Source organism: Paroedura picta, chromosome 3, assembly GCF_049243985.1.
Source record: "Paroedura picta isolate Pp20150507F chromosome 3, Ppicta_v3.0, whole genome shotgun sequence".
NCBI classification, from domain to species: domain Eukaryota; kingdom Metazoa; phylum Chordata; class Lepidosauria; order Squamata; family Gekkonidae; genus Paroedura; species Paroedura picta.
The window spans coordinates 80,812,418-80,840,098 of NC_135371.1; the positions used below are offsets into that span (position 1 = coordinate 80,812,418).

General features: G+C 45.8%; 1 protein-coding gene across 1 annotated transcript; it reads right to left on the bottom strand.

Moving 5' to 3' along the window:
* GM2A (ganglioside GM2 activator) lies at positions 1 to 26,911 on the bottom strand. Its single transcript, XM_077326524.1, has 4 exons — positions 26,510 to 26,911; positions 15,432 to 15,581; positions 2,640 to 2,822; positions 1 to 486 (listed from the first exon to the last, which is right to left on the bottom strand). Exons 1-4 carry the CDS (start codon positions 26,627 to 26,629, stop codon positions 316 to 318), a joined length of 624 nt encoding a protein of 207 aa, XP_077182639.1. The 5' UTR covers positions 26,630 to 26,911; the 3' UTR covers positions 1 to 315.
* Positions 26,912 to 27,681: the final 770 nt, after the last annotated feature.

Genomic DNA, 27,681 nt, shown 5'->3' on the forward strand with positions numbered 1-27,681 from the left:
TGACAATTATACATTTATTCTCTGTTTCTACGTAGGACAAATATCTTGTGTGAGGCACCCATTATCTTAATCCATTAATGAATCAATGAATGAATCCTGATTGGTCATAGAAATCTCAGTTTCTTGTTAAAAATACTCATGAACCCTTCTTCACTGAGTTAGGCTGCATCTCTAAGAGATTTAAGGGCAATTGTAAAAACAGGACTTATTCCCCCTTAAGGCTGAAAAGCAAGTTTCAGTATTAGGACGTCTATGGAAAAGGAAGCGTAGGAAGAAACAGGACATTTGGCAACAGGGATGCCTGTGCTGCAGTCATCACCAGAACCACTGACGCTCTGACTGCAGTGAGAAGAATAGCTTCAAACAGGCAAGCTGTTCATTATCATGCATCATCTTAGTCTTTAGCCTGTAGTCCCCGTTGGTGAGGAATGAAGGTAAGTCCATGCTGGGTATGTAGATATCAGAGGGAGGCAAGTTGTAAGTGCCCTGAGAAATACAAAGGGAAAAATCAGTATTGCTTTTGATGCAAGTATATTGATAGCGACACAATAGGAAACATTCAGTATGCAAATTCATAAAAGCAGGTATATACAGCCTTCACTTCCTTAGGTCTCTGAAACCATTTCACTCCTGAGTGGAGTCACAGCACAAAGCCAGTCCAATCGGAATGGCCAAAGCAATATAATTGCTATCCTGTTTCAACAAGCAAGAGAACAAAATTCAAGCCCATTCACATGGTATAAGCCTGTGAATGAGGGTTCACTTTATCAGTTACAACTTAAAAATGAAGATCCATCAGTCCTAATTGGGGAAGGCACTGGCAAACCACCCCGTATTGAGTCTGCCATGAAAACGCTAGAGGGCGTCACCCCAAGGGTCAGACATGACTCGGTGCTTGCACAGGGGATACCTTTACAGTCCTAATAACCAGGCAAGAATGTGGAAGGGGTGTTACCAAAAAAGGCCAGCTGGAGTCAGGATTCAGAGTTACAAATCTTAAATTACGGTAAGGAGAAACACAAAGAGGTGGGACACGCAGGAAATGCTTACATGAATCTTCATTCTTATTTGGATCCAACAAAGTAAGCCTTCACTCACAAAAGCTTATACACTATAAAATGTCATTGGTCTTGCTACTGGACTTGAATTTTGATCTATTAAAACAGACAAACATGAATGCCCAATTTAAATTTTTTAAAAGTAGGCGGATTAGAATAAAGTTCCCAAACCTGGGAAGGGATGTGACCTTAAAGGCTGCCTGAATGAGACTCTATCAGTAGGATGTCCTTCTTCAATTAACACTAACAGTGGGGATCGAGGACAGGACCTGAATGAAGGCTCTACAAAAAATGCACAGGAAAAAATCATGTTGATGTCCACCTTTTTGGTGCCAAGCAGTAGATTCTGCAGGGAACATATGCCATTAAAATCATAGCCAGCTTTCTGTGCTGCTATATCTTCAAGAACTCATGTCTTGTAAACACCCTGCATAGTTTATTCATAGGCGCATTGCATGATGGGCTTTGTTCCAAAGTTTCTCTTGCAAGTCCACAAAAAGGGTTAAATTTACAACATGGAACCCTGTCTTGAGCCTTTTCCAAAGCTGCAACAAATTTGAGTGAAAACTGAGGTTCTTTCCGCACAAGTAAAATGTAGCAGGAGTGTGGCAAATTGTAATCGCTACTAATCTGCAGTTATGCACGACGTCGCACACAATCTGCAACATTCCTGAAAAAGACCTGCAACAGTTCCGAAAAAGACCTGTGCGTTCCCATTGTTGCGGTTTCAGCAAAGTCCCTTCCCCTTGGCTCTCTCCTCTGAACTTCCGGCGAACCGATCGCCATTTTTTTTCTCAGAGTGAGCAGAGAGCAACGAACTGGCGAGCCTTCATTCACCCAGCGAGGCTTCTCTGGCTGCAGTCCCTCCACAGAGCTGCTTTAAGTCACCAAGCACAACACAGCCCCGTTTGCAAGTTCCCTTTATTTTCAGCCGAAAATCGTGCCCGTGCACGGGGGGGGGGGGTTCACTCGGGGGAGCATGGCAACGATGAATCGCCAGCTCATACACCACCTGCCAGCTAGATGGGTCTCTCCGTTGCAACAAATCAACGCAGATTCGTTGCAAGGTGTTTTTTTTTTTTTAAAACCTGTCTTAAAGGGAAAGGGGCTTTTCGGGAGCATGATAACGGCCGCCCATCGGCTGTTTGTTTGAGTGACGGCGGGACAAAGCACAGAAAAAATTGCTTCCTTTCTAGTGATTTTTGGCGAGACCGGAAACCTGTGGGAAACAATTGCAACGCTACTGAATTCAACTACAAAGGCAGGTATGCATAACGCCGAATTCTACTATTTTAAATTCCGGAATTGCTCAGTGTAAACAATTGGCCACATTGATTCTTGTGCGGAATGGCCCTGAAGGTTTAGATAAATTATTCAGCTGTTATGAAACATTATTCTGCTTTAAAACAACTGCACATTACAAGCCAAATTCTGCTTTTGGTGAAATTTCCTAGTACACTTAGCCCAATATACCATGGAGGCACCCCACTTTTATCTTCTCACAGTCTCTGCATGTCGCTTACAATCCCAAGTGTGTTTGGTCTTGGTTCCCAAGCACAAAAGGCTGAGGACTGGACTTACCACTTTAAAGGGGCAGTGGCAAGGAATGCCATAAGACCGCAAGGGTTCTGGACATTTCTGGCCTGGAGGGATATATATATCCAGGTAATGACAAATATCATTGTAAGTACAGCTCCCAAGTTGGTCCACACAGGGTACTTTTAGCCACATATCACCAATCCTCTTCTCCAAAACAACAATTACCTGGAAGGAAACATTACACCACCAATTAATCTGAGTACAGTTTAGCAATTTCCAAAATTCCCCAATTGCCTTTCCACAGATAAATATTCAATACAAACAGAACAACCAGACAAGTCATGGAAAGTGTTTGTTCAAAGTGTAACTCTGATTGCTCAGAGACAAAGCACCTGCTTTACATGTAGGCTCCCACCCACGGCAACATTGCAAAAAGCCCAGGGGGGGGGGGCTGCCTCCTTCCTTCCTTCCTTCCTTCCCTCCTGTCTCCCCCCTCCACTACCCTGCAAACGCCCAGTGCATTCCTGACTGCAGTGGGCCTTTTTTACTAGTAAATAAATAAAAATAAATAAAATCTAATTTTCTCCTCTGCTTAACTCATATATAAGGTCATTAAGGTAATTTATACCACACAGTATTAACTTCTGGAATTCATCATTACAGAGCAATTCTATTTTTTAATTCTTATGTTCTTAGGCATTTATGTACCTCCTCCCGACAAGGGCAGCAAAGTCCAACAAACAAAAGTAAACATTGCAGTGCTACTAGAGCAGCCTTTCTCAACTTTTTTTTTACTGTTGAAAACCCCCTAAAACATTCTTCAGACTTCAGAAGAGGTGCAGCTATGCAGAATACAGCTGGGTAGCATAACTGTGTACACGCCCACCCAGGGCCACTCCCCACGCACTTCAGACCCATCATTGGCCATGTTGGGGGCTGGTTCTGACTCAACATGGCCATATATGGTCATATCACCCAATAACCATAGAATCATAGAGTTGGAAGGGACCCCCTGGATTATCTAGTCCAACCCCCTGCACTATGCAGGCCACTCGTAACCATATCACTCATCCACTGTAACCTGCCACCCCCTTAAGCCTTCACAGAATCAGCCTCTCCGTCAGATGACTATCCAGCCTCTGTTTAAAACCTTTCAAAGATTGAGAACCAACCACCTCCTGAGGAAGCCTGTTCCACTGAGAAATCGCTCTATCAGGAGCTTCTTCCAGATGTTTAAACAGAATTTATTTTGAATTAATATCATCCCATTGGTTCTGGTCCATCCCTCCGGGGCAAGAGAGAACAACACTGCTACATCCTCAACATGGCAGCCTTTTAAATACTTGAAGATGGTTATCAGATCCCCTCTCAGTCGTCTCCTCTCCAGGCTAAACAGACTAAGCTCCCCCAACCTTTCCTCATTCGTCTTGGTCTCCAAACCCCTCACCATCTTTGTTGCTGTCCTCTGGACACGCTCCAGTTTGTCTACATCAATCTTCAACTATGGTGCCCACAACTGAACACAGTACTCCAAGTGAGGCCGAACCAGAGCAGAGTAAAGCGGTGCCATCACCTCCCGTGATCTGGACATGATACTCTGATACAGCCCCAAATAGTATTTGCCTTTTTAGCCACCGAGTCACACTGCCGACTTACGTTTAATGTCTGGTCTACTAAGTTTCCTAGATCCTTTTCGCACATATCACTGCCAAGACAAGACTCCCCCATCCTATATTTTTCAGCTTTCCGCAGGGCCTGCGGCTGAGGCCGGCGCCTCCATGGTAAGATCGGGCTCCCCCTCTTCTCTGCTCTGCTCTTTTCAGTGTTATACATGCAGTGTTATACATGATCCCTGGTCTCCTCCTTGGTTAATGTCGCCGTTGTTGGGTTGGATGATATGATTGTGTGTTAGGGTGTTTTTATGCATTTTATGGGGTTTTATATGCAGTTACCCGCCATGAACCTTAGGGGAGTGGTGGGCTATAAATAATAATAATAATAATAATAATAATAATAATAATAATAATAATAATAATAATAATAATAATAATAATAATAATAATAATATATTGGTGTATATGGTTTTTCCTATCTAAATGCAAAACTTTACATTTGTCCCTATTGAATTTCATTTTATGTAGTTTAGACCAGTTCTCGAGCCTATCAAGGTCATCCTGTATTCTGATTCTGTCTTCTCTTGTGATCCTCCCTGTTTAGTATTGTCTGCAAATTTAATAAGTACCCCCTCTAATCCCTCATCCAAATCATTTATAAATATGTTTATAAATTTTAAACATTTAAAATACATTAAAAATTAACTCCCACCCATTTGGAAAACCCAGGGCAGTCAAGAAACTCCAGAGTTTCATGAAACCGTTGTTGAGAAAGCCTGTTCTAGAATGAGAAGAACTTCAGGTTTCACTTAAGCATTAGTGTGCTTCCAGTCTCCCACCCCACCCTGGAAAAAAATCTCAGGGCCTTCTTATAAAGCATCTGCAAGTGGTTGCAGGAAAAGGCTGCTTATTTCCTTCATAACCATCCATCTGCTCAAAATCTCTTCCACATTCCCCAAGACTTTCAAGGAAGAAGAAAGGCGCATGCACATGGTTTGCGGCAGGATACTGGAGAAGCAGCACTGGAGTGACTAGCAGCAGAAGGGGAATCCACAAAATGCTGATTCCCTTATGCCTTTCCAATCTGTATAATGACAAAGATTTTATTCATAAAAGCTGAGTCTGAACATGTAGGCTTGGCTAGCCATACCCAGATAAAGCCAGCCTCTTCCAGTTTCTTCAAAATCAGGTTCCTTCCTTCCTTCCCTCCCTCCCCCAAACCGGCGTGACAAGATATCAAAACAGCTCATTACAGCCGGCCAGTCTGTGATATCAAAGTTTCCAGCAAGTACTTCTGCTTTCACTGATGCCATCAATAGAGGTGGTGGTTTTTCTCCTATTTCTCATGCTTCCATGGAGCCAAGTATAAAAGGACTTGACTGAAAAGCACTCATTCTGCTTGAAATCCTCATGAGACCCTCAGCAGTCTAGTGCAGAGAAAGTCTCTGCCTAAGGCTATAGTTATTGACTGAAGCAGTGTTAGATCTCACCAAGATTAGCAGTGACTTTACACAATTTTCATTGCCTCTCTGGGTATTACCCACAGCAAGCTCTCTAACTTATTTTGTAAATTATGTCATTTAAAAAATGCTGCTATTCAGGGCTAGTTTACCATACCATACAGTGTAGCTACGTAGAAGAATTTCTAACCCTAGCTCAAGGAAGACACCTATCTGTAACAACAGGAGCTGTTATATAATATTTCGCAGAGAGTGGGTGTGGCAGAGAGTAGGTGTGGTCTGTCAGAGGCAGGACTCAATCGGGATGAGCAAACCGCGTCCCAATTGGGACCTGCCTGAGACATGTCACGCCCACTCAAGAATTTGGCCCAATCATTGGGCCAAAGTTCTGACAGGGCCTGCCCACCCAGCCTAGCCATGGGCAATCTTGAGACATTGCTGCCAGTCTGCCCCTGACCACTGCAGGGAGAGGAGAAAAGTAGGGCTGCCAAGGGGGATGAGAACAGAGGCTTGGACAGGGTGCGCCAGCCCCTTTCATCCCAAGGTTGCCCTAACTGTCATGTCCAACTGTAACTTATCGTCATCATAATATTAGATTTATTTCCCGCCACTCCCGAATTGGCTTGTGGCGGGTTACATGTCATAAAAACCCTGCTAAACCCCCCCAATTAAAACATAATCCCCAGCATGGTGGTAAACCCTTCCCCACCCCCTGCTATTAGAGAGGGGGAAGAAGCTAAAGTGAATACTCATACATGGAGGGGGGGCATATATCTACCTCGCCGACCCCAGCCTCAACTGTAAACCTGACAGAAGAGCTCCATTTTACAGGCCCTGCGGAACGCCGTAAGCTCCTGCATGGCCCACACCTCACCTGGGAGCTCATTCCACCAGGTTGGGGCTAGGACCGAAAAGGCCCTGGCCCAGGTTGAGGCTAGGCGCACTTCCCTAGGGCTGGGAACAATCAATACATTTTCATCCGCAGAGTGTAAAGTCCTGCGGGGGGCAAAGGGCATTAGGCAGTCCCGCAGGTATGTGGGTCCCAACCCGTGTAAGGCCTTGAAGGTCAAAACCAAAACCTTGAACCGTATCCGGACAGCAATTGGCAACCAATGCAGCTGCCTCAGCACAGGCTGAATATGGGCCCTCCAAGGTGTACCAGTGAGGACCCTAGCAGCTGCATTTTGCACCAGCTGAAGTCTCTGGATCAAGGACTAGGGCAGGCCCGCATAGAGCGAGTTACAGAAATAAATTCTGGAAGTGACCGCCGCATGGATCACTGTGGCCAAGTGTTGGAGGGACAGGTAGGGCGCTAGTAGCCGGGCCTGACGAAGATGGAAAAATGCCTGGTCAGCTACCTTCTTGACCTGCGCCTCCATGGTAAGTGAGGGGTCGATGTTCACACCCAGATTCCTGACTTGGGGGACGATCGTAAGTTGCGTCCCTGCTAGGGTGGGTAAGCACACTTCCTGACCCCACCCCCTACCACCCAACCTCAGGACCTCCGTCTTAGAGGGGTTGAGTCTTAGGCAACTCTGCTCAAACCATTCTGTCACTGCAAAAAATCTGGCAAATGGTTCTGGGGGAGAATCCAGGCCACTGCCCATTAGGAAACAGAGCTGGGTGTCATCGGTGCATTGATGTCAACCCAGCCCAAAGCTCCGCACCAGCTGGGCCAGAAGGCGCATAAAGATGTTGAACAATGTGGGGGGGGGGGAGAACTGCGCCCTGGGGGACCCCACAAGGGAGTCCATGAGGACATGAGAACTCATCTCCCACCGCTACCCTCTGAGACCGATTCTGGAGGAAGGAGCGTATCCAGCGCAATACTGTGTCCGTTATCCCTGTGCCAGTGAGGTGGTGGACAATTCGTGGTCAACGATGGCAAAAGCAGCCGACAGATCTAGAAGAACCAGCACGGCTGAGCCACCCTTATCCAGCTGGTGACAGAGATCATCCAGTAGGGTGACCAGCACCGTTTCTACACCATGGCCAGGATGGAAGCCAGACTGATATGGATCGAGTGCCGAAGTTTCCTCCAAGAATGCCAGGAGCTGGAGAAGGCGGAGCCATGGCACTTGGATAGCTCGAATACTTCGAGCTCCTGTTCCACTGAGGGTCAATCGCTGCTGTGATTGACAGAATTGGGTTTTGGGTACGCTAACCCACCCATAAATCTTCTCAGGAATTCCTTGTGAATCTCTGGGGCCTCTCTGTTCCGCAGGGAAATTAATCTCCCACTGGAACGTAAGCTCAGTGTGCACAGGGTCCAGCAAGCGCCGTCCGCCATCTTAAAATCTTTTTTCCTTTTCTTCCTTTTTCAACTCTGCAATCTACAAAGCTTATTTTAATCTACAAAGCTAATTGGATACCTCCCAGCAAGACCTTCGACTCACCACAACTCCGGAGTGAAAACATCTGGCAGACATCAGATCGAGCCTGCAAACAGTGAGTGGGGTTTCCCTCGGCACCTTCTTCCCTGGAATGAACTCTCGGCGTGGAGAGTTGCTCTCGCTAATCCAAACAAGCCAGAGTGACAGAGTGACAGGACTGTTTGTTACTACTGAAGGGGGTGAAGTTGCCAGATTTCAAGATACTGAGTCATTAATCAACGCAGAGATGCAAGTGCTTTTTCGCTTCTCCGTCTTTACTTTTCCCCCCGTTTCTGGCTCTGCTTGATGCCACCTCATTTTGAGGCAGGCTAATTTTCTTTTCTAAGCAGAAGAAAATCAACTCAAACTAATAAGTAACAGTTCTTATTATATCTGTTTTTTTGTCTTCGAAGATAAGAGAGATTAGAGCCGTGGAATCTCGCGAGAACGAAGCTTTAGAGACATTCCTTTAATTAAAAACAGACTGTTGCTTTCGTTAGGACTCTGTAGGACCTCTACTGGCTATTTGCAAAATTGCAAATATATTTTGGAAACAACATATGCATAATTGATTTAGTCTAACAAAATTCCAAACTTGGAACATGTTTTCGTTTAAAAAATTTGCATATCTTCTAGACAAACAAACACAAGACCTGAAAGAATCTTTAAATGGTTCACTTAAAAATATGCTTATGGAGTTCAAAGGCATTAAGGAAGAAGTCTCTAACAGGAATGATGAACCAATAGTAGTGGCTGATGATAGCTCTAAACAAGATGGAAAATTACCAGCAGAAGAGGAATCTGAAATTATGGAGATGGAAAAGGGGATGTCAGAGTCTTGCAGCTCAGATAAGGACACCCTACCTGAGAAGATATACAGCCACTCCAAAGCAACAATACACAAGAAAGACATATGGATCTGCGGTGAAAGCAATCGATTGAAAGGAGCTTCATGGAAAAACATCTGTACTGATATTGGAGTCCAGGAGGTACAACTGCTTCAAGATTTATCGATGTATACTCCGAGGGAAAGACTACAACTATACTTTCCCAGCCAAAGACCAATAGGACAGAACATTAGTCAACGGGAGCCACAAGACGTAATAAGCCTCGAAATGAGACCTCCCTAAGAAGCTTGGGGAATGGAAATGCAATACAGTGGTCGAAATTCCTTTCCTCTTTTACCTCCTTTATGTAGTCATATAGGCATTATAACTAGTTAAGAAGTTAATCTGGGATCTAAGATCTTTTAAGTAAGCTGAATTTGTATTATCAAACCTAATTTCGCAGTGGCTACCAGCCCAAAATCAAAGCATAACTAAAAGGAGACACCTAATGGAATGGGCTTACATTATAGTGTGGGGTTTTAGATTTCCTATGATAGCTGAATTTGAATTATCTAGCATATCTATGTAGTGACTTTTAGCTTAAATTTAAAGCATAACTAAAGGAAGGTTTCTAGCTGAGGAGGTGTATATATAACTAACGAAAAATCTTTTTTATTAATTAATGAAGACTCCATTTTATTATTTTTGGTATTAACAATGTATACTTATATATATTTGTTTCTCTTCTTTCCGTACAACTAAGTAGGCTTATTTTTTTTTTTTTTCTCCTTTTTCCCCTTTTCTAGTGAAAATGTGGAGGGCTCTAGGACTATGTTAAGTATAAGCTGTTTATGATTGTTAAAATTATCAGAAACTATGCAAACAAATGTTGAAATGATGGTAACAAAGTAGACTTCTCTTTTTAAATGTGGTGCAAACGTGAAAAAGTCTATAAAAAGTCTGTAAGCTTTGGGTAAAAGTCCATAATATTGTAGCCAGTCTATAATCTTAAATGGAGAGAAGAGGGTTTGTAAGATTGAAACAGGGAACCAAAATGTTTTTCCACAGTGCTTCCTAACCCACATACAGAGCTTCTTCTACTATGCGACGACGGCAACAAAACTAGAATTGGCCAAGAAATGGAAAACGTAAGAACTAACTTCGACAGAAGACTGGGTGAATAAACTAGCTGATCTTACCAAGATAGCCAAACTGACACTAAGAGGCCTTTCAAGAATAATGGGGCCCTTACCTGAACTATTTACAAAAGGGATTAAAAATGGGGAACCAAGTGTACCAAATGAAGAGTATAGCTCTCCTTTTCTGTATTAACAATGTAGATTGCATGTATCTCACTGTTTTTAACTCTGGAAAATAAAATAAAAATTTTCTATTAAAAAAAAAAAAAAAAAAGAATGCCAGGAGCTGGTCTGCTGCGGCCCTTTCAACTACCTTGCCCAAGAATGCCAGATGCGACACCGGGTGATAGTTGGCCAGATCCGGTGGATCCAGCAATGATTTTTTTAGGAGAGAATGAACCACCGCCTCGTTCAGCTGCTCAGGGAACTCCCCTGAGCTGGCTTCCTATCCTCCGGCCACCTCCCTCGAGGAACCAAGATGGACAGGGATCAAGGGGGCAAGTGGTCACCCTAACCAACCCCAGCAACTTGTCCACTTCAGTTAAAGAGAGTTGCTGGAGGCATTAAACATCACCTCCAAAGGCGGCCAACAGGCCTCCAATTCATTTACTGTATTAAATGTGGCAGGAAGGTCACGGCAGTTTGACAAGACTTCATCCGCAAAATAGCTTGCTAATGCCTCACAGCCAAGTTCCAATTGACTAGTGTTTTGACGCCCCTCAAGGGCGGTGAGAGACAGAACTACCCTAAATAATTGGGCCGGGCGTGAGCTTGTGGATGCAATTTCCATGGCAAAAACTCACGTTTTGCCACTTTCACCGCCATCTCATACGCCTGCAATAAGATGTTCTTGTAGCTTCGTTGTGAGTCTTCTGCCACACCCGCTCTAGTTGTTTCACTTCCCTTTTCTTCTCCCAGAGGACCTCATTGTACCAAGGGGCCCGTTTGAGTCGAGGGCGGAGATGACGTTTGGGGCGATGTTACCTATGGTGGCCGTCAGGCGGGACTGCCAGTCCTCCACCAAAGCCACCAGTGAGTCGCCAGGAGGCATCGGGTCCCGGAGAGCATTCCGGCAACCAAGTGGATCCATGAGTATCCACAGGCGGGCAAAAATGTGCCTCCCGCACAACTGGGGAGGGGGTGGTATCTTGAGACAGGCCCGCAGGGCATAGTGGTCTGACTAAGGCAAAGCCAAGGCTGCATCCAGAACCACTTCTACCCAAGCACCGAAAATCAAGTCAAATGTGTGGCTGACGTGGTGGGTGGGCCTGGCAACAAATCGCAAGAGCCCTAGTGTCGCCATGGAAGACAGCTAGGCTTGTGCGATTCAGCCGCTTCGGCGGCCGTTCCCTCCGGGCCCAGCCAGCGCCGCGCTGCGGGGGGGGAGGGCGGTGCCGGCAGCGGCGTGACAGCGGGCGCAACCACACAGGCGCAGAATTCCGAAGCGGCCGAATCGCACAAGCCTAAAGACAACTAGGTCCACGCCAGGTCCTGAGAATGGTGCATCCGCATGGATATTGAAGTCACCCAGAATCAGTAGCCTAAGGTACTGCAATGATACTGCAATGCCCAGGCAGCCGCCGCCTCCAGCAGGCATGACAGGACATCTGGTGGCATGTTGGGCGGACGGTATACTAACCAGATGGCCAAGCTCTCAACTGAGTCTTCCCTCCCTTTGCCTCACTTTGCCTGAGAACACTGACAGAGCTGGTAAGTACTATTCCTCCCCGCTCCCGTCAGGCCTACTGGGAAGGAACCTCTGACAACCCCTGACTGAGGGGAGGGAGGCCCTTCCAAGAGCAACGCAGGGGAGCCTGAGGGCCTTCCTTCTGAGGGGGGGAACTTTCCCCTTCTGCCAACAGTTGCCTGACAGGGGGGCCACAGAAAATCCCCTTCTAACTTAAAATACTGCTCTGGCTGGGGGTTAGACACAGCCAAGCCATGTGTCTTTCTTCTTTGCAACTATCTGCAGATTTGAGGCCACTGCACAGCGTTATTCTGCAGACGAAACTGGAAGCTGTTGCGGAGGATCTTTTGTCTCCTGTTTCATCTGCACAACAACCCTGTGCAGTAGGCCTCAATTCAATGACACCCCGTGTGAGGTCAAGACTGCTGTGTACAGAGAGACTTCATTTTAGAGTTGCCAGCTTATATGTGAGGCTCTCTACCCCACCTCCCTCATGGGGAGTCTGCTATGGGGAGAGGAAGGGGAGAAGACTGGAAACTGCTTTGAGACACCTGAGGTCTGCTGGGTCACTGCGGCCCATTTCCAGTTCTCTCAGACCTCTCACATCCCCACATCCCTCACAGGTTGACTATTGTGGGGAGACAAAGGGAAAAGGTGTTTGTAAACCGCTTTGAGACTCCTTTGGGTAGTAAACAAAAGGGTATAAAAATCCAGTTCTTATTCTAAGGAGCAACCATGAAAGAAGCATGTGGGCACATAACATTTTATCAACAGTGAAAAAATGGAGACAGAAGGAGCAGGGTGGGCACCTGTGTACTACTATGACTGCCCCATGTGTATTAGGGCAGGGGGACATTTTGGTGTCTGTGGCCTAATTCACACAAGAAGGGAAATGATGCAAAACTGGGAGGAAACTGCCATGTAATCTCCCCCTAAGAAGAGTTTCCAGTCTGATTTTCCCTTTACATATCTGAGGACATGGCTCTGGAAAGCTCATCTGTAACTGCTACGCCACAATTCCCAAAGGTCAGTCCTCTCCCACACTCAACGAACATTCCACACCACAGGTTCTTGACACCTATATTTCCACACCCATGCCCTCTTTTTTCACCACGCCACCACAACCTCCCACACAACACACACATTCAACGCGATGCCCCTAAAGACTGGACAACTCCTCTCCTTCCTCTTTCCACCACCAAGTGGTATTCCTCCACCGTAGTATTCCTGGATACAAAGGGCTTTGCATCTACTTTTAGAATAAGTGTACTGTTGAACTGTGAGATGTAAGAGAACTGTGCTGTTTTGTACCATATGTCTGTACAGAATTACAAAAGAGGAAACCTGAATGGAGCAAAATGCAGAATTTCTGAATGTGAAACCTGTTGTACATACTCCAGCGTACGGGTTCTTCTTCAGTCATTATCACAGAAAGATTGTAAATGGAAATAAACAAAACTGAACTACTTTTCCTGCCTGTTATTTAAGGTGTAGCAATTGACTGGATTATATAAAGATGTCTAACGCTCCTTACTCCTATTCTGACACTGTTCCAGAAAGGGACTGTTTTCCATTGTAGAAAGGGCTGGGAAATGAGGGCAGAGAAATATTCCAAGCTTGATACACCACAGAAGGAAACTGTTATTAGTCTCTGGATAATATATAGGGCTGCCTCAATCCCACTCCCTTTCCAAACCATAAAGAAGGAATTATCTCCAGTAGTCACCAAACTGAAAATAAAGAATGTTGTAAAATCACAACTAAAGTGGTACCATAGATACTCCCATATAAGCCAAGGCACCTAATTCTACCACAAAATCTGGGCAAACTTATTGACTCACATATAAGCTGGTGGGAAATGCTCCATCATCACAGGCTTCCCATCCAGCCTCCCCCCCCCCCCACACACACACACAAATACAGAAAAGTCAAGAGGATGAATAGCTTTGGCTTTTGTACTCTGCTTTTCACTAATCAAAGGAGTCTCAAAGCAGCTTACAATTGCCTTGCCTTCCTCTCTTGATGCCAGACACCCTGAGAGAGCACTGACAGAACTGCTCTGTGAGAACAGCTAGGCAGTAGAACCAAACAGTGCCCCCAGACCAGCAAACCAGAGCAGAACAACAGTACCTGAAGGTGGCAATCGACTACAACAACAGCTACCAAACTGGGGGCTACAGTGCCCCCCCCCCCAGAACAAAACACTGAAATAAAGAATTGTAAAACTGAAAACTGAAAGCACTATAAAAATCAACTTTTACTAGAAACACAACCCCAAGAAGAAAAGGCAAACAAAGCTGCCCCTCGGATAAAAGGGGGAAAAAACACACTAGGGCCCATTATGCACGGCCGCCAAAACGGCGATTTCAGGTCACATGGAAAACGCGGAGGGGGAAGAAGCGAGGCAAACCGCTTATGCACGGGACGGGACGCAACGGCAGCAAAACCCAGAGTAACCGATTATGCACACGGCGACCCCGGTGCCGCTTCTGGTTGCACCCCGATCACCTGGAAGCTGCGCTTTCTTCCGCGTTTCGCTAATGCAGCTTTTTCGGCGGCATGCACCAAAGCTGCGGCCAGTTGCATCCGGCACCGTGCGTTATCGGTGATTTTAGTCACTGCCATTCCACCCCGAATGTGCGCTAAAACCCCCGTGCATAATGGGCCTAGGAGAAAGAAACAGTAAATCCCAAAGCACCCCAAAACCCAGTCCACTCACAGAAACCAAAAGAATAGGAAAAGAAGGGGGGGAAATATCAAAATCCCCCAATCAAACCATTGATTTCCTACAAGCTGCCAGAGGAAGCTCAACTTTCAAGATCTTTGCAGAAGGCAATAGTTGGATGGGAGCAACTAGGTCACTTGCAAAAAGTTCAGCTTGCAAAGGCAATGCTATGATTCACTGGCTGGGAGCAACAACCTCAGCTTGCAACAACCTCAGCTTCCAAAGTCAATGTCAGGTATGGCTGGCTGGGAGCAGGCTGTTATTTCACTTACCCACGTATAAACCGAGGAGGGCTTTTTAGTGCTAAAAACTGCTGAAAAACTCTGCTTATATGCAAGTATATACGGTAATGAAATCACCATAAAATGAAAACACAGGAAAATATCTTAAATTATTTTTATTTATTTATTATTATTATTGTATTTATTATACTAGAAATTAAGCCCATTTTATATGTGAATAAAATGGGCACTAGGCTACTGTGCCCGGGGAAGCCTTCGCAGGGCAAAGGCTTCCCAGGGGCTGGGATGCTACGCCCCCCCCCCCACCTACCATGGCCTCCTTGCTCCTTTCCTGAGGTGGAGGAGAATCTGGGCCGGAGGAATCACCGTGCAGGCTGGCTGGTCTGTCTGCGCAGTGAGTCCCCGACCGGGCCAGGCGAGGCCGGGCCAAGCAGCTAATGGGGAACCGTGCGAAGCGTGGCTCCCCATTGGCGGCTTGGCCCTGGATGGACATTCAGAGGGCCCAATCAGGAGCCGCTTTGCAGCTCCTGATTGGGCCCTCCGAGTTTTTATCCTGTACAGGACCTGCCCTAACTCCTCCCCTACAGCCCTTACCCTTTTATTTAATCCGCTCTGCAGGAGCAGTTAAAGATATTTATATACTGCCCTCCCCGGAGGTTTATAGCATAGCCATTCTAAAAACACCCAGTATGTTTTGTTTACCCACTTACTAAACCTAGGAATAAGGGAGCCATTTCAGCATTGCGTGGTTCCCTCATCATTCACATACCTTCAATGGTGAGTCTAGAGTTTCAGTGGTGGTGCCTGAGGCCATGACTGTCACATCTCCTGGGATGCAAACTGGATCTGGAATTACATTCAGGCTCTTGACCCATGCAGGGGCTGAATGATCACAATTCTGCCATGCAAAGTTGCGTACCTGGTGGATTCAGAAGTACAAGATATTAGAAGAACTGCACTACATTTGTCAAAAGAAGCATGCTGAGCTAGGAACGCTTAGGAGACCAAGAATCCAGTTTTATTCTTGACATGATGTTCAAGAAATACAGAAAAGAAATACAGACTGTAGAGGAAGGTCTATCAATCTTCATTCAAGTGGATTAAGGAGGAGGGGAACAATTTCAAGCCACATCTTGTGGATCTTATAATTCTGTCAACATGTACAGGCTTCTTGCTTCCTACATGCGCCACATCTGAAATAGCTGTCAGCAGGGAAAGCATAGCATTTCCTCTCTCCAACTAAGCAGGCAACCTTTCCGTGGGGACAGTGCTTCTTTTGGTCTATGCTACATAAAGCATCAGGATGATACTTCCTTGGTGTAGTGGTTAGGAGTGCGGACTTCTAATCTGGCAATCCGGGTTTTATTCCATGCTCTCTCACATGCAACAAGCTGGGTGACCGTGGGCTCGCCGTAGAGCTGATAAAGCTGTTCTGACAGAGCAGTAATATCAGGGCTCTGTCAACCTCACCTACCTCACAGGGTGTCTGTTGTGGGGAGAGGAAAGGGAAGGCGACTGTAAGCCGTTTTGAGACTCCTTCGGGTAGAGAAAAGTGGCCTCCTTCTTCTTACATCCTGGGGAAAATAGCCATTTCATATAATGAGTAAAATGTTGAGGGTTTTTAAAAAGCTGTCCCTGGTACAGAGAAGTTAATGAGTTCAATAAGTGAGCTCTCAGATAACCGCACCACGACAGATCTTTAGTTAGTTTGCCTTAATAAGCTAACATTCTACAGCAGCAATGGCACTCCACCTTTTGTGAACTGATCTAAAGTGCCATAACAACTAGAATTAAGCAAGTATATGAAGCCTGTCGTGAGTCCAAAGCAGGACCACTAGGGCTTGCAAAGAGTCACTAAGGGTCCTTAGAAAAAAGATGACCTTTGGGCTCCATACCTCATGCTATGAAGAGTACTGTCATATAAACTAAGGTGACCAGATTTTCAAAATATTAAAGCGGGACATGGGGGGGGCAGAGGCACGGGGGGGCGGAGGGGAAGGCAGGAAGTCCTCTGCCGCCTTTCCCTGCCACTGGTTGCACGGGCTCCCCTAATGTTTAGCGGAACAAATCCCGGCTGTTTGACTCCGAAAAGTAGAAAGGAGCCTAACAAACTCCCCACCATGCAGCCATTCCGCCCCAGGAATCCGTTTAAAAAGTAAGGCTTGCAAAGCGAGACATGCCCTACCCTGCAGAGAAACTCAACAGAAACACATTACGGAAGGAGGGTGATGGAGGAACGATCCACCAGGATTAAAAAAAACAAAAACAAAATGCAGATGGGAACGTTAACTATGCCTTGCCCTCCTCCATCCGGCAGCCAGGGAGAAGCGCCCTCCACCACCCACTCTCCTGCACAGAGAATCGCCTGCTTACTTACTTAATTACCCATCCCACGGCAACGGAAGAGGCAGCGAGAGGAGTTCAACTCCCCCAAAGTTGGCTTCCCATGGTGGGGGCAAAGGGAAAGGGAAATCCGGACGGGCTTCTGGGAGACGAGACCCAGCGGCAGCAGGTTGGCAGCGTTCTCTAGCCCTCGGCCGGCGCCTGAAGGGGAGGCATGCTGGGCATACCAGCACCAGCTCCTTGGATCCCGCAGCAGGCGAGCTAGGCTGCTTGGCGTCCAGCGGCCGGGGCAAGAGCCAGCATCGCGGATGTCTTGGGAGCCGCTTGGAGGCCAGGTGCCTAGAGGATGTCCTGGGCTAGGCCGGCCTCACAGGTGCCTGCCTCCCCCTGACCGACCAACGTGGACCCCCTCTCACATTGCCCCAGTGAGTCCCCCGGCGGCCTTCAGGTGCCCTGTAGCCTGGCAGGCGCGACCGCGGGTGAGAAAGGACGACGCCGGCCCCCGCGTGCTTAGCCGTGCCATCCATCCCCAGGCGAAGTGGGCGGGTGGCGACACAGCGCACATCCTTGGCCTCCAGCAGCAGCAGAAGAAGAAACAGCCGCAGCCTCGGCACCCACCAGCCAGCTCGCCTGCCCGCCGAGCGCCCTTGTGCTCTGCGCCAGGACCGCCTTCCACACCCAGCGCCCACTGCCGGAGAGCCACTGCGCAGAGCAGCCAGGACTTGGAAACTTTTCTTGCTCGCCGTCCTCCAGCTACTACCCAGCCCATCCCGTTCATTGGGCCGAGGGCCCGCCTCCCCGCCCAGCCCCTGCTGCTGCTGCCCATTATTTTCTGCCCTGGTCGCCGGCCCAGCCATTCCGCCTCCTCGTCCCTGGCAGCCAGTGGACACCAGGGACGACGCAGGACATTCATGGGTTGGGCCCGTGACGCGGGAAATTCAGTCCAAACCCAGGACCGTCCCACAATTTTCGTTAGTTAAGGTCACCTTAATATAAACACAAATCACATTTCATGCCCAATTCATATCCCACCCAGGGCTCCAGGACCTTAGAATTTGTCCCCCTACTCCCCGCCCGACCACAGTAGCTCAAGGAAGACCAAGGATTAGAACGTTCCATGGGATGATGTACAGGGATGTAGAAACCGCAGAGGCCAAAGGCGGTTTAACTGGAGTGACAATAGCATGTTAAAAAAAAAAAAAAACCTGAACTGCGCCCGTTAGAACAGAAATGTATCACTTTAATTTTTTTTCTGTATAACACATCCCCATATCAGGATGAGGGTCAGTAGAAAAAAGGCAACTCCAGAACAGACAATGAAAACAGGAACATGTTCTTCTGTATTTTGTATACTTTCCCTTCTCGTACCAAAGAATATTGTTGGAGTGTACCATAACATACTGCTGAAGGCTTTTCGTTGTCAGCTGGGTCCTGTTTGATTCCACAGAACCTCATTTTGCACAAACATCTGGAATAGATGTCATATTAGGGCTGGGTTCAAATACCTACTCTTTCAAGAACATACTGGAGGAACTTGGGCCAGCCCCTGTCGCCCAAGGGCAATGGGAGGATAAAATGGAGATAGAATGAGGCAAGGAAGGATAGTGTGATAATTTAATAGATATGAAAATAAGCAGTGGCCTTTAATTGAATATTTAGAAAAAGGTTAGAAATCCAGTCCCATTGGAAAGGGCTTTTGCTACCTATCAGCACTGTTAATAAGGAATTCAGTTTTTGTGATTTAGGTTGATAGTTTAGAGTCAGGGTGGGGTAAAAGTTAAGCCTAGCAGATTCTAATCTGAAAGCCCAGTTTGATTCCCTGCTCCTCCTCCACATGAAGCCTGCTGGGTAACATCGGGCCACAGTCACAGTTCTCTCAGAACTCTTTATTTTTAATTTGTGGATTTATTTACCACCAACTGTCTTGGGGCAGTTTATACATATAATACAATATTGTCAGTCAGGCCCAAGTTTTGGACTTAATGTTGTTTATTGTCCAGCTGGACTCAACCATAGGCTAAGAGAAAGTGTTCTGTCTTACAGGCCCTGCAGAACTTAGAGAGTTCTTAAGGTTTTGGTTATCATCTTTAAGGCCACACGTGGTCTGGGCCCAGTATACCTAACAAATCACCTCTCTGCCTATACCCCTCAAAGAGCCTTGTGCTCTACCACCTCCAACCTCCTGGTGGTCCCTGGCCCCAAGGAAGCCCACTTGACCTCAATCAGGACCAGAGCTTTCTCCATGCTTTCCCCCACTTGGTGGAACAAGCTCCTAGAGGGAGATCAGGGCCCTGATGGAACTTGAACAGTTCCGCAGGCCCTGCAAAAGGAAGCTCCTCCCACCAGGCATTTGGTTGAGGTTGACCTGAACCACTGCTTCCCATTGGCCCCCAAGCCTCCCTCCTATGACAACCACTACAGATATGCCCTACCCACTGGGCCTTAGTATGAGTTGAATTCAGTGCTCTTCACAGTATTCCAGCATTCTATAATGTTGTTATTGTTATTACTATGTTAATGCTATTGTTATCACCGTGTTATTACAAATGGAGTTACCTGCATCGTTCTACTTTCATGTAAAACGCCCTGAGCCTTCGGGAAGGGTGGTATATAAATACAAAAACAAACAAACAAATAAATTATTTAACACAAATAATAGGCTTTAACAGCAGATCTGGTTTTAATTATAGCAGGAGAGCAATCAAAGCAGTATTTTCAACAGGCAGCTGAGGAAGGCAGCAGAAAGAAAGTTTTGACACCTTATTCCCCCCCCAAAAAAGATGAATATCTAAAAGTAGGGGTAGCATTTGGAAAGATGGGGAGGGAGATAGGAAGAAAAGTAGGGCAGGAATCAGAGACAGCTGAGTGTTGTAACTATGGAAAACATCCAACAGCCCAAGGTAAGGAGACTGCACGCTGATAATAGACGGGTGGGCAGAGAGGCAGGAGTGCTGAGCAGACAGAGACCCGGCTGGGAGTCAGATATACTAAAAGAAATGACATGCAGTAGATGAGGGGAAACTCCAAAAGGAAAAGCAAGGGCCTAGGGAAATAATAGGTACTTGTGGGTACTATAGCACATATGGGCTGTAATATATCAAATACATTCAACACATTTGTTTTTTAAGCCAAGTTCACACTTGGCTTAAAAAACCTGAATCTGCATTTTACCATGGTACATGATTCCTGGGCTCAAATGCTTTAAAGTTCTTGTGTACAAAAATAGCTACACCCAAAGAACTAGATGCCAGGGAATTCTAGCCTAGAATTATTTCCAATGCCAGTTTTCTATGTGTTGGAATTTTATTTTGCATGAAGGAAAACCAACACATAAATCTTGCAGACTTGCCCCTTTGGTAATACTTAAAAGATTTCCTAGCTCAAAAACCAAATGTAATTAATTCCAAACCTTTACAAAGGAGGACTGTGATCAACTATAGAAGCTGTGACTCAGGCAAAACGTCACACAAGGACCAAGATACAGAAGCAGCAGTGAGCAGATGGAAAAGAAAAATGCAGGGATAGGGATGCCAGCCTCCAGATGGAACCTGAGGATCCCCCAGAAATACAGCTCATCTCCAGACTGCAGAAATCAGATCCCCTTGTGAAAATTTCCCAATCTGGATCTAGCAGTTCTATCCCTCTATCCCCCACCAGTAGCCAGCAAACCTAGCAAGGGAAGCTGGAGTTTTCCTAGGACTCTTCCTTTTGAGATACGTTCCTATAACATTCCTTGGAGTATCACTATTTCCTACCTCTTCCAAATATTTTGTCCACAACTATACTAAGCACATAAATTTGTGGCCCCCTCATGGCAAGTGTCACAAGATTTCTATGCAGAAAGCACTTCCACTGTAGCAGTTAGCATGCATCTGGTAATCCTATGTGCAAGTTGTCCTATCATTCTTACACAGAAAGTTTTTTGGCATCTGGTACAAATCTTCGACAGACTGGTTAGGCAGGGCAATTCCCCTTAGCTACTAGAGAAATCTCTGCCAGATCAGAGGACCTACTTGCACATTACCAAGAGCCTCTTTCGACCTAAAAGCTCAGAACTGTAATCTGCAATCAGTTGCATAACAAAGTTCTCCAGGCCTCTACATGCTGGAGTGGTTGTATAAGTATAGTGCCACTCCTAACTTACTTTATGGATCTCTGTATATCCCGTTCTCTTTTAATCACATTTTTAAATTCCAAGGACAGACTGATTCAGTTGAATTGCAAGTGTCTCTACAAACAGAGAGGAAATGCAAAGACTCCTTGTCCCTTTTGGCAAAAACCATCATTTCTGGCAGGTACACTGGAGATCAAGGTGAGCATTTAGGAGAATGAGGCGATTAAACACAGATTCCATGTGAACTTTGAACTTACTGCAGTAGAGTATAACCACCTATAGCTCAGGAAATCCCCCAGTGCTGACAGTTTGAGTCTGCAGCAAGCCAGCAGGGCTCCATACAGAGTTTCAATATTGCCACATACAAGAAATGCTGAAGAATGCTGTAAGGCAGCGTTCCCCAACCTTTTTGCAGTTGAGGACCGCCTCCAGGGGTGGGGGAGAGCCGGCGGCCCGGGCACGCACAGGAGTGGCATGCAAGTGCGCATGCACAGTTGCCATGCATGCATGCTTGCACCAGCAGGGGCGCTAATGTGCATGCGCAGAGTTGCCACATGTTCACGTTCGCGCCAGCAGGGGGTGGAAATGCTCGTGAACAGCAGCTCCATGCATGCACATTTGTGTCCACCGACGTGCCAGCGGCCACGCCTTCCTCTTCCCCCCCTCTGGCAGCGAGAAGCTAGCCAGGCTGTGAGCTTCTCGCTGTGGTGGGGGGAGAGGCAGGCACGGCCACCGCCGGCCTGGTACCGAGGGATTCGCAGCTTGGTATCAGGCTGCGGACCAGGGGTTGACGACTCCCACTGTAAGGCATTCTGTATGTGGAAATAACCTTGACAGGAGAAATCTCACATAACTTTTTCAACAGCTCGGTCTGTTCGACAGGACCCACATTTTATTTATTTATTATATTTATATACCACCCTTCCCTGAGTATCATTGAAAAATGTTTGTTATTACCACTAGGTATCAATGAGTGCTGTCACCAGGAACTTTCAAGTGTCACAAACAGCCCTTTAAGACCTCTGGACTCAAATTTTGTTCTGACGCTTCAGACCAACATGCCTATATGCCTGAATCTTACAGCCAAGAGGTTCACATCAAGCTACAATAAATATATATCTTGCTTCAGCCTCAAATGAAGCCAAAAGAAAGACTAATAAATGCTCTTTCCCAGATGTGGTAAAACTAACTAGAGACATAAAATGCTCAGACATATTTTCAGACATAAAATGCTTTAATTAAATTGTTAGTATGATTATCAGAATGCTGGCCACTCCAGTTATAGTCACGAGTTGTGTGCGTGTTAAGTGCTGACATGTTGTTTCTGACATCTGGCAACCCTATGAATTAATATCCTCCAAAACGTCATAATTAATAGGCGTTCTCAGGTTTGCAAACTGAAGACCATGGCTTCCTTGACTGAGTCTATCCATTTTATATTGATTCTTCTTTTCCTGCTGTCTTCTTATTTTCTAAGCATGATTGTCTTTTCCAGCGACTCCGGTCTTCCCATAATACAACCAAAGTATGATAGCCTGTGTTTAGTCACCTTAGCTTCAGACTTGATTTGGTCTAAAACACCCTTATTTGTTTTTCTAGCAGTTCACAGTATCTGCTACAATTTCGTTTCAATTTACTTTTTCACACCTGTCACTTAAGGTTTCTCCTTTCTTCATGGCTGCCCTCTCCAGTTTCAATCTTCTTCTGATTTCTTGGGTGCATCTTCCATTTTGGTTGATAATGGAGATAAGGAATAGAAAATCATGAACCATTTCAATTTCTTCATCATCAACCTTAATGTTGTGTAATTCTCCAGTAGTAATTATTTCTGTCTTCAGATGTAATCCTGCTTTGTCATTTTCTATTTTAACCTTCATGAGTAGTCATTTCAAGTCTTTACTGTTTTCTGCCAATAATGTGATGTCATATGCATATCTCAAATTGTTAATGTTCCTTCAACCAAATTTGAGCTCCACCTTCACCTAAATCTAATCCAGTTTTCCTTATGGTATACTCTGCATAAAGATCGAAGAGATAGGAAGATAAAACACATCCTATTTGACACCTTCGAAACCATTCTGTTTCTCCATATGATGTTCTAACAGTGGCCTATTATCCAGAGTAAAGGTTGCTTATCAAAACAACCAGGTGCAGTGGCACACCTGTTTTCTTTAAAGCCAACCATTATTTTTCATGATCCACAGTCAAAAGCTTTGCATCTATAAAACACAAGCTGATTTTCTTCTGAAATTTCTCTATATACTCTAGTTGCCAATGTAATTTTCCAATATGATCTCTGGGGCCTCTCCCTTCTCTTTATCCATCCTGAACATCTAGTGTTTCTTGTTCCATATCATACTTAATAAAAAGCATTAGGTCCTTCCAATGATGTGCCAGCCCTCTGATTGGCCCTTAGTGGTACAGCATTCCCCAGTGATTGGCCCGCAGTGGGATAACCCAACCCCAATGAGGGTCAATCAGCTGTTCTTCCCCCTCCCCTGTGGAGCTGACACAAGGGAAGCCATGGAGCTGGGAGAGGATGAGCAGTAGAACAACAAAGCCTAGTTGGATGTGCTCCCCACAGCACCAACCATTGCCCACCATCCTACCTACCATAAGTTCCACAAAGGCAACCTGCGCACACAGCCCTTAGCAACTGTCCATGCACTGCAACACTGCCCCACCTCGCTGCCTTGCCAGCTCAGCCTTTCTTCCGCTTATTTTCAAAATGGGCTTTGCTCCTAGTTCTAGAATAGTCTTTAAGAATCAAATTACTAGCATGAGAAATTAATGCAATGGTCCAATAGTACTGCAGTCTTACTTCTCATTTTTCCTGAATTGAGCATTTCCAGTCTGGGGGCATAGTTTTGCTTTCCATAATTGTTGGTGCAATCTTGTTAAGATTTTGATAGACTCTCTGTGGCTTGGAATAGCTTTATTGATATACCATCTACTCCTGATTATTTGATTATCCCAATTGTTCCCAGTGTAAAACTCACAACATTTTGAAACTATAGGTCAGGGGTAGTCAAATTGCGGCCCTCCAGATGTCCATGGACTACAATTCCCAGAAGCCCCTGCCAGCGAATGCTGGCAGGGGCTTCTGGGAATTGTAGTCAATGGACAACTGGAGGCCCGAAGTTTGACTACCCCTGCTATAGGTTCTTCAAAAGATTCTTCTAGGAAGGAATCTGTCATCATTTTGCCTCTTTTGTATAGTTCTTCAATGTATTGGCCCCCTCTTTTCTTTATTTCCATGTCAATCATGCCTAGCAGTGCTTTACATTTCCCTCTGATTTCTTCCTTTTTTGTTGTTCTCTTCTTTTTTACATGGGTTATTATACTAATTATCTTTGTTTCTACATGCAAATTGTTAGAATGGTACATTTAGGCTTTTTATTCTGCTTCTGTCATCTTTTACTTCCTGTCTATCTTTACCAATTTATGAGTTTAGTTAGTTATCTATCTAGGCTTTTCTGTTATTTTGGATACAGGAATTGGCTTTGTGTAATATCTCTGTTTTTAACCCACAGTTCTGGTTCATGTTCACCTGAATTTACTAATGCAAATCTGTTTTTAAACTCCTCAGTAATATTGCTTGGATTGTATTTTGAAACTATGCCTGCTTTGGTGTTTCTCCTTTGTTCTAATTTTTTATATTAATGATCTGTACTGTAATTAGCTCCTGGTCTAGTTTTAGCTGAGAGAATAGTTTCTGCTTCTGATTGTGCAATTTTGGCTGATGTCTACATATACAATTGTCTGTTTGGTTGCATAAAAGATGGGTTTCCAATGAACAATTTGTTGCCTTCACTGAACTCCCATGCTCCAAGCCCAAATATTCCAACCATATTTGATTCTCCTTTATTTCCTACTTTTCTATTCCAGTCACCAATGCTTATCAGGACCTGTTGTTTGATGAGGAGTTCAGACCCATCAAGCCACAATGACAGGAATTCAGTAATAACTATGACTTCGCATGACATAGGAGTCCTCGTTTGTTTGTTCCCTGGCACTGCTTTCATGCACAGGGATGCCTAGACAGAACAAAAGGAATGAGACAGGTATTTATGGGGGGAAATCAGGATTTCAGTGATCATCTAACTGCTGAATTCTGATTTTATAAACTAAGTGTAATTCAAATAAACCAGTTCTGTATTATGGCTGTTTTGGACTTGCAGAATTCAGTGCAAATCTCCATTCAAATCTCTCACTTAGGATAAACACAGTCACTATTTGGACTTCACAAATCTAGGTGATTATAAGAGCATGTTCCTAAAACAGTCTCTCTTGTCATTTCAACCTGGATCAATTTTGGAAGAGACTTGGCAAAAAGCTTTTTCATTGCCACCCAAAATACATTACTGAAATACTTTCAATACAAACAGCTGATTATATCAACCAGATTATAATTCTGTGTGTACCATACAACACGGGAATAGGTTTTTTTCCTTGCAGGTCTGCACAGTCCTTAATTAATCTACATTCTTTTTTTCCTTAAAAAATGTTTATTGAAAATTTTACACACTCTTTATATCTAGTCATCTTACTATACTTTAATTACACCACCAGTCTTATTAACTTCCAACAGGGAAATCTGCTTGATTAGTAGCAGAGACAAGCCCCAGCTCACAGAAATCATTTTTCATGAATGATTAAGGCTAACTAATATTTAATTCTTCACATGCAAAGATTCTTGTCTGAGGGAAGAAATGCTGGTATGAGCCATTTGTACTGTTAGGAGTACCTATGGAAAAAGTCTTTACCGGAGTTTTTCAGTGACTACCCAAAAACTGTTCTGTGTTATTTTGCAATACACATTGCTCCTCTGAACTAGCAATTTTGCCACTTCAGATAAGATATGACTATCTTTACTCAAATGCAAGATTATTTTTCCCTATGTATGCTGTTAAAAAAAAGAATGAGGGATCATCTAAAATTTTCATACAAATCCCAGTTATAAACCCAATAATAAAAAGTATGTGTATCGTGGGCGGGGATCTTCCTTTTAAGTAAATGTATTTCGTACACAATACCAGTCACGAATTTAGTACCTCACCTCGGATTTTTGTAATTATATCAAGGTGACTCGTGGCAGACACGGCTATGTTGTGGTCAACCACACATGAAAGGGGAACGGAACATTTCCGCCTCCATGGTGAAAACTGCCTTAAGAGCAGCCTGAAATGGAACAGTCCGGCGATGCAAAAATGCACTTGAAACGGGAGGACACAGATCCGACTATTTTGACACTGCTGGGAGGAACCAGTTACTTGCCCCGAAAGTATCCCGCGGATCATCTAGGGCAGTGCAAAAGCGTGCCAGCCAAGCCAGCCTGTCCCACAAGCCCACCCCTTCCCCAGCCGAAAGGCTGCACAGCTGGCACTGACCTTGCTCAGCCTGACGGGCCAGCCATTGCCGAGCACGAAGCGCTGGTGCTGCGGGCCGCCAAGAACCGCCGGGCACAGCTGCAGAGCGCACAGGGCCAGCGTGAGCAACGGCGCTTGCATAGCTCGGCGCTGCCCCGGGACGATCGGGATGAAGGGAAGGCGACGAGGAGGGCGATGAAGCGGCGCTGCGGAGCCGGACGCCTTTCTAGGTGCCGGCGGCCGGAGAGATGGAGATGGAATGGGCCGTTGCTGCAGAGAGCCGCCAGAGAGGAGTCTGAGGCGCCCAGCGGTGCAGCGGGAACCTTGGTTGCTCAATTCAGGCGCCGGTTTGTCCCCTCCCCTTACGGCGCCAGCCACGCCACTCTCCGCTACTCCGTTGCAGTACCGACTCTCGTCGCTCTGGCCATAGACGTGCAACGTGGGGCCGAGTGGAAACGGCTCTGCCCCCTGCTGGAATGGGAGCAGCACGCTCCTGGCAGCCGCAGACCACGTGCTTTCGGAGTCAGTCCTGTCGTGATGGCGTTGTCGGAGAACCAAAGCGCTGCCCTCACGCGCCAAAAGGCGCTTCTCTGGTTCCTTTAGCAGCGGATTAGATAGGGAGGTTGAGTGGCCTGGTTGGTCGGAAACAGTAGAACAGTGCTGGGATCCATGCGCACCTTTAAAGCCAACCAAGTTTCATTCAAGGCATACGTTTTCGTGTGTACGCACACGAGACACTCCCACCCCCTGCCTCCCCACTCCGGGCTAAGCCCCGTTTCGGTTTTTATACCGGAAGTATATTTTTACAACGCGATGTAATGGCTTTCAATTACAACATTTGAGTTTTCTTTATTTGTACTAATGATGAAGGCAGGGCGTTGCAATTACATCGGGTTGTTGTTGTTATGTGCGAAGTCGTGTCCGACCAATCGCGACCCCATGGACAATGATCCTCCAGGCCTTCCTGTCCTCTACCATTCCCTGGAGTCCATTTAAGTTTGCACCTACTGCTTCAGTGACTCCATCCAGCCACCTCATTCTCTGTCGTCCCCTTCTTCTTTTGCCCTCGATTGCTCCCAGCATTAGGCTCTTCTCCAGGGAGTCCTTCCTTCTCATGAGGTGGCCAAAATATTTGAGTTTCATCTTCAGGATCTGGCCTTCTAAAGAGCAGTCAGGGCTGATCTCCTCTAGGA

Coding starts and splice junctions, on each gene's coding strand:
- GM2A (XM_077326524.1), bottom strand. CDS start 26,629: ATGCAAGCGCCGTTGCTCACGCTGGCCCTGTGCGCTCTGCAGCTGTGC. Junction 2,823..15,431: donor CTCTAGACTCACCATTGAAG/GTATGTGAATGA, acceptor GTTTCCTTCCAG/GTAATTGTTGTTTTGGAGAA. Junction 487..2,639: donor GCCACTGCCCCTTTAAAGTG/GTAAGTCCAGTC, acceptor TGTATTTCTCAG/GGCACTTACAACTTGCCTCC.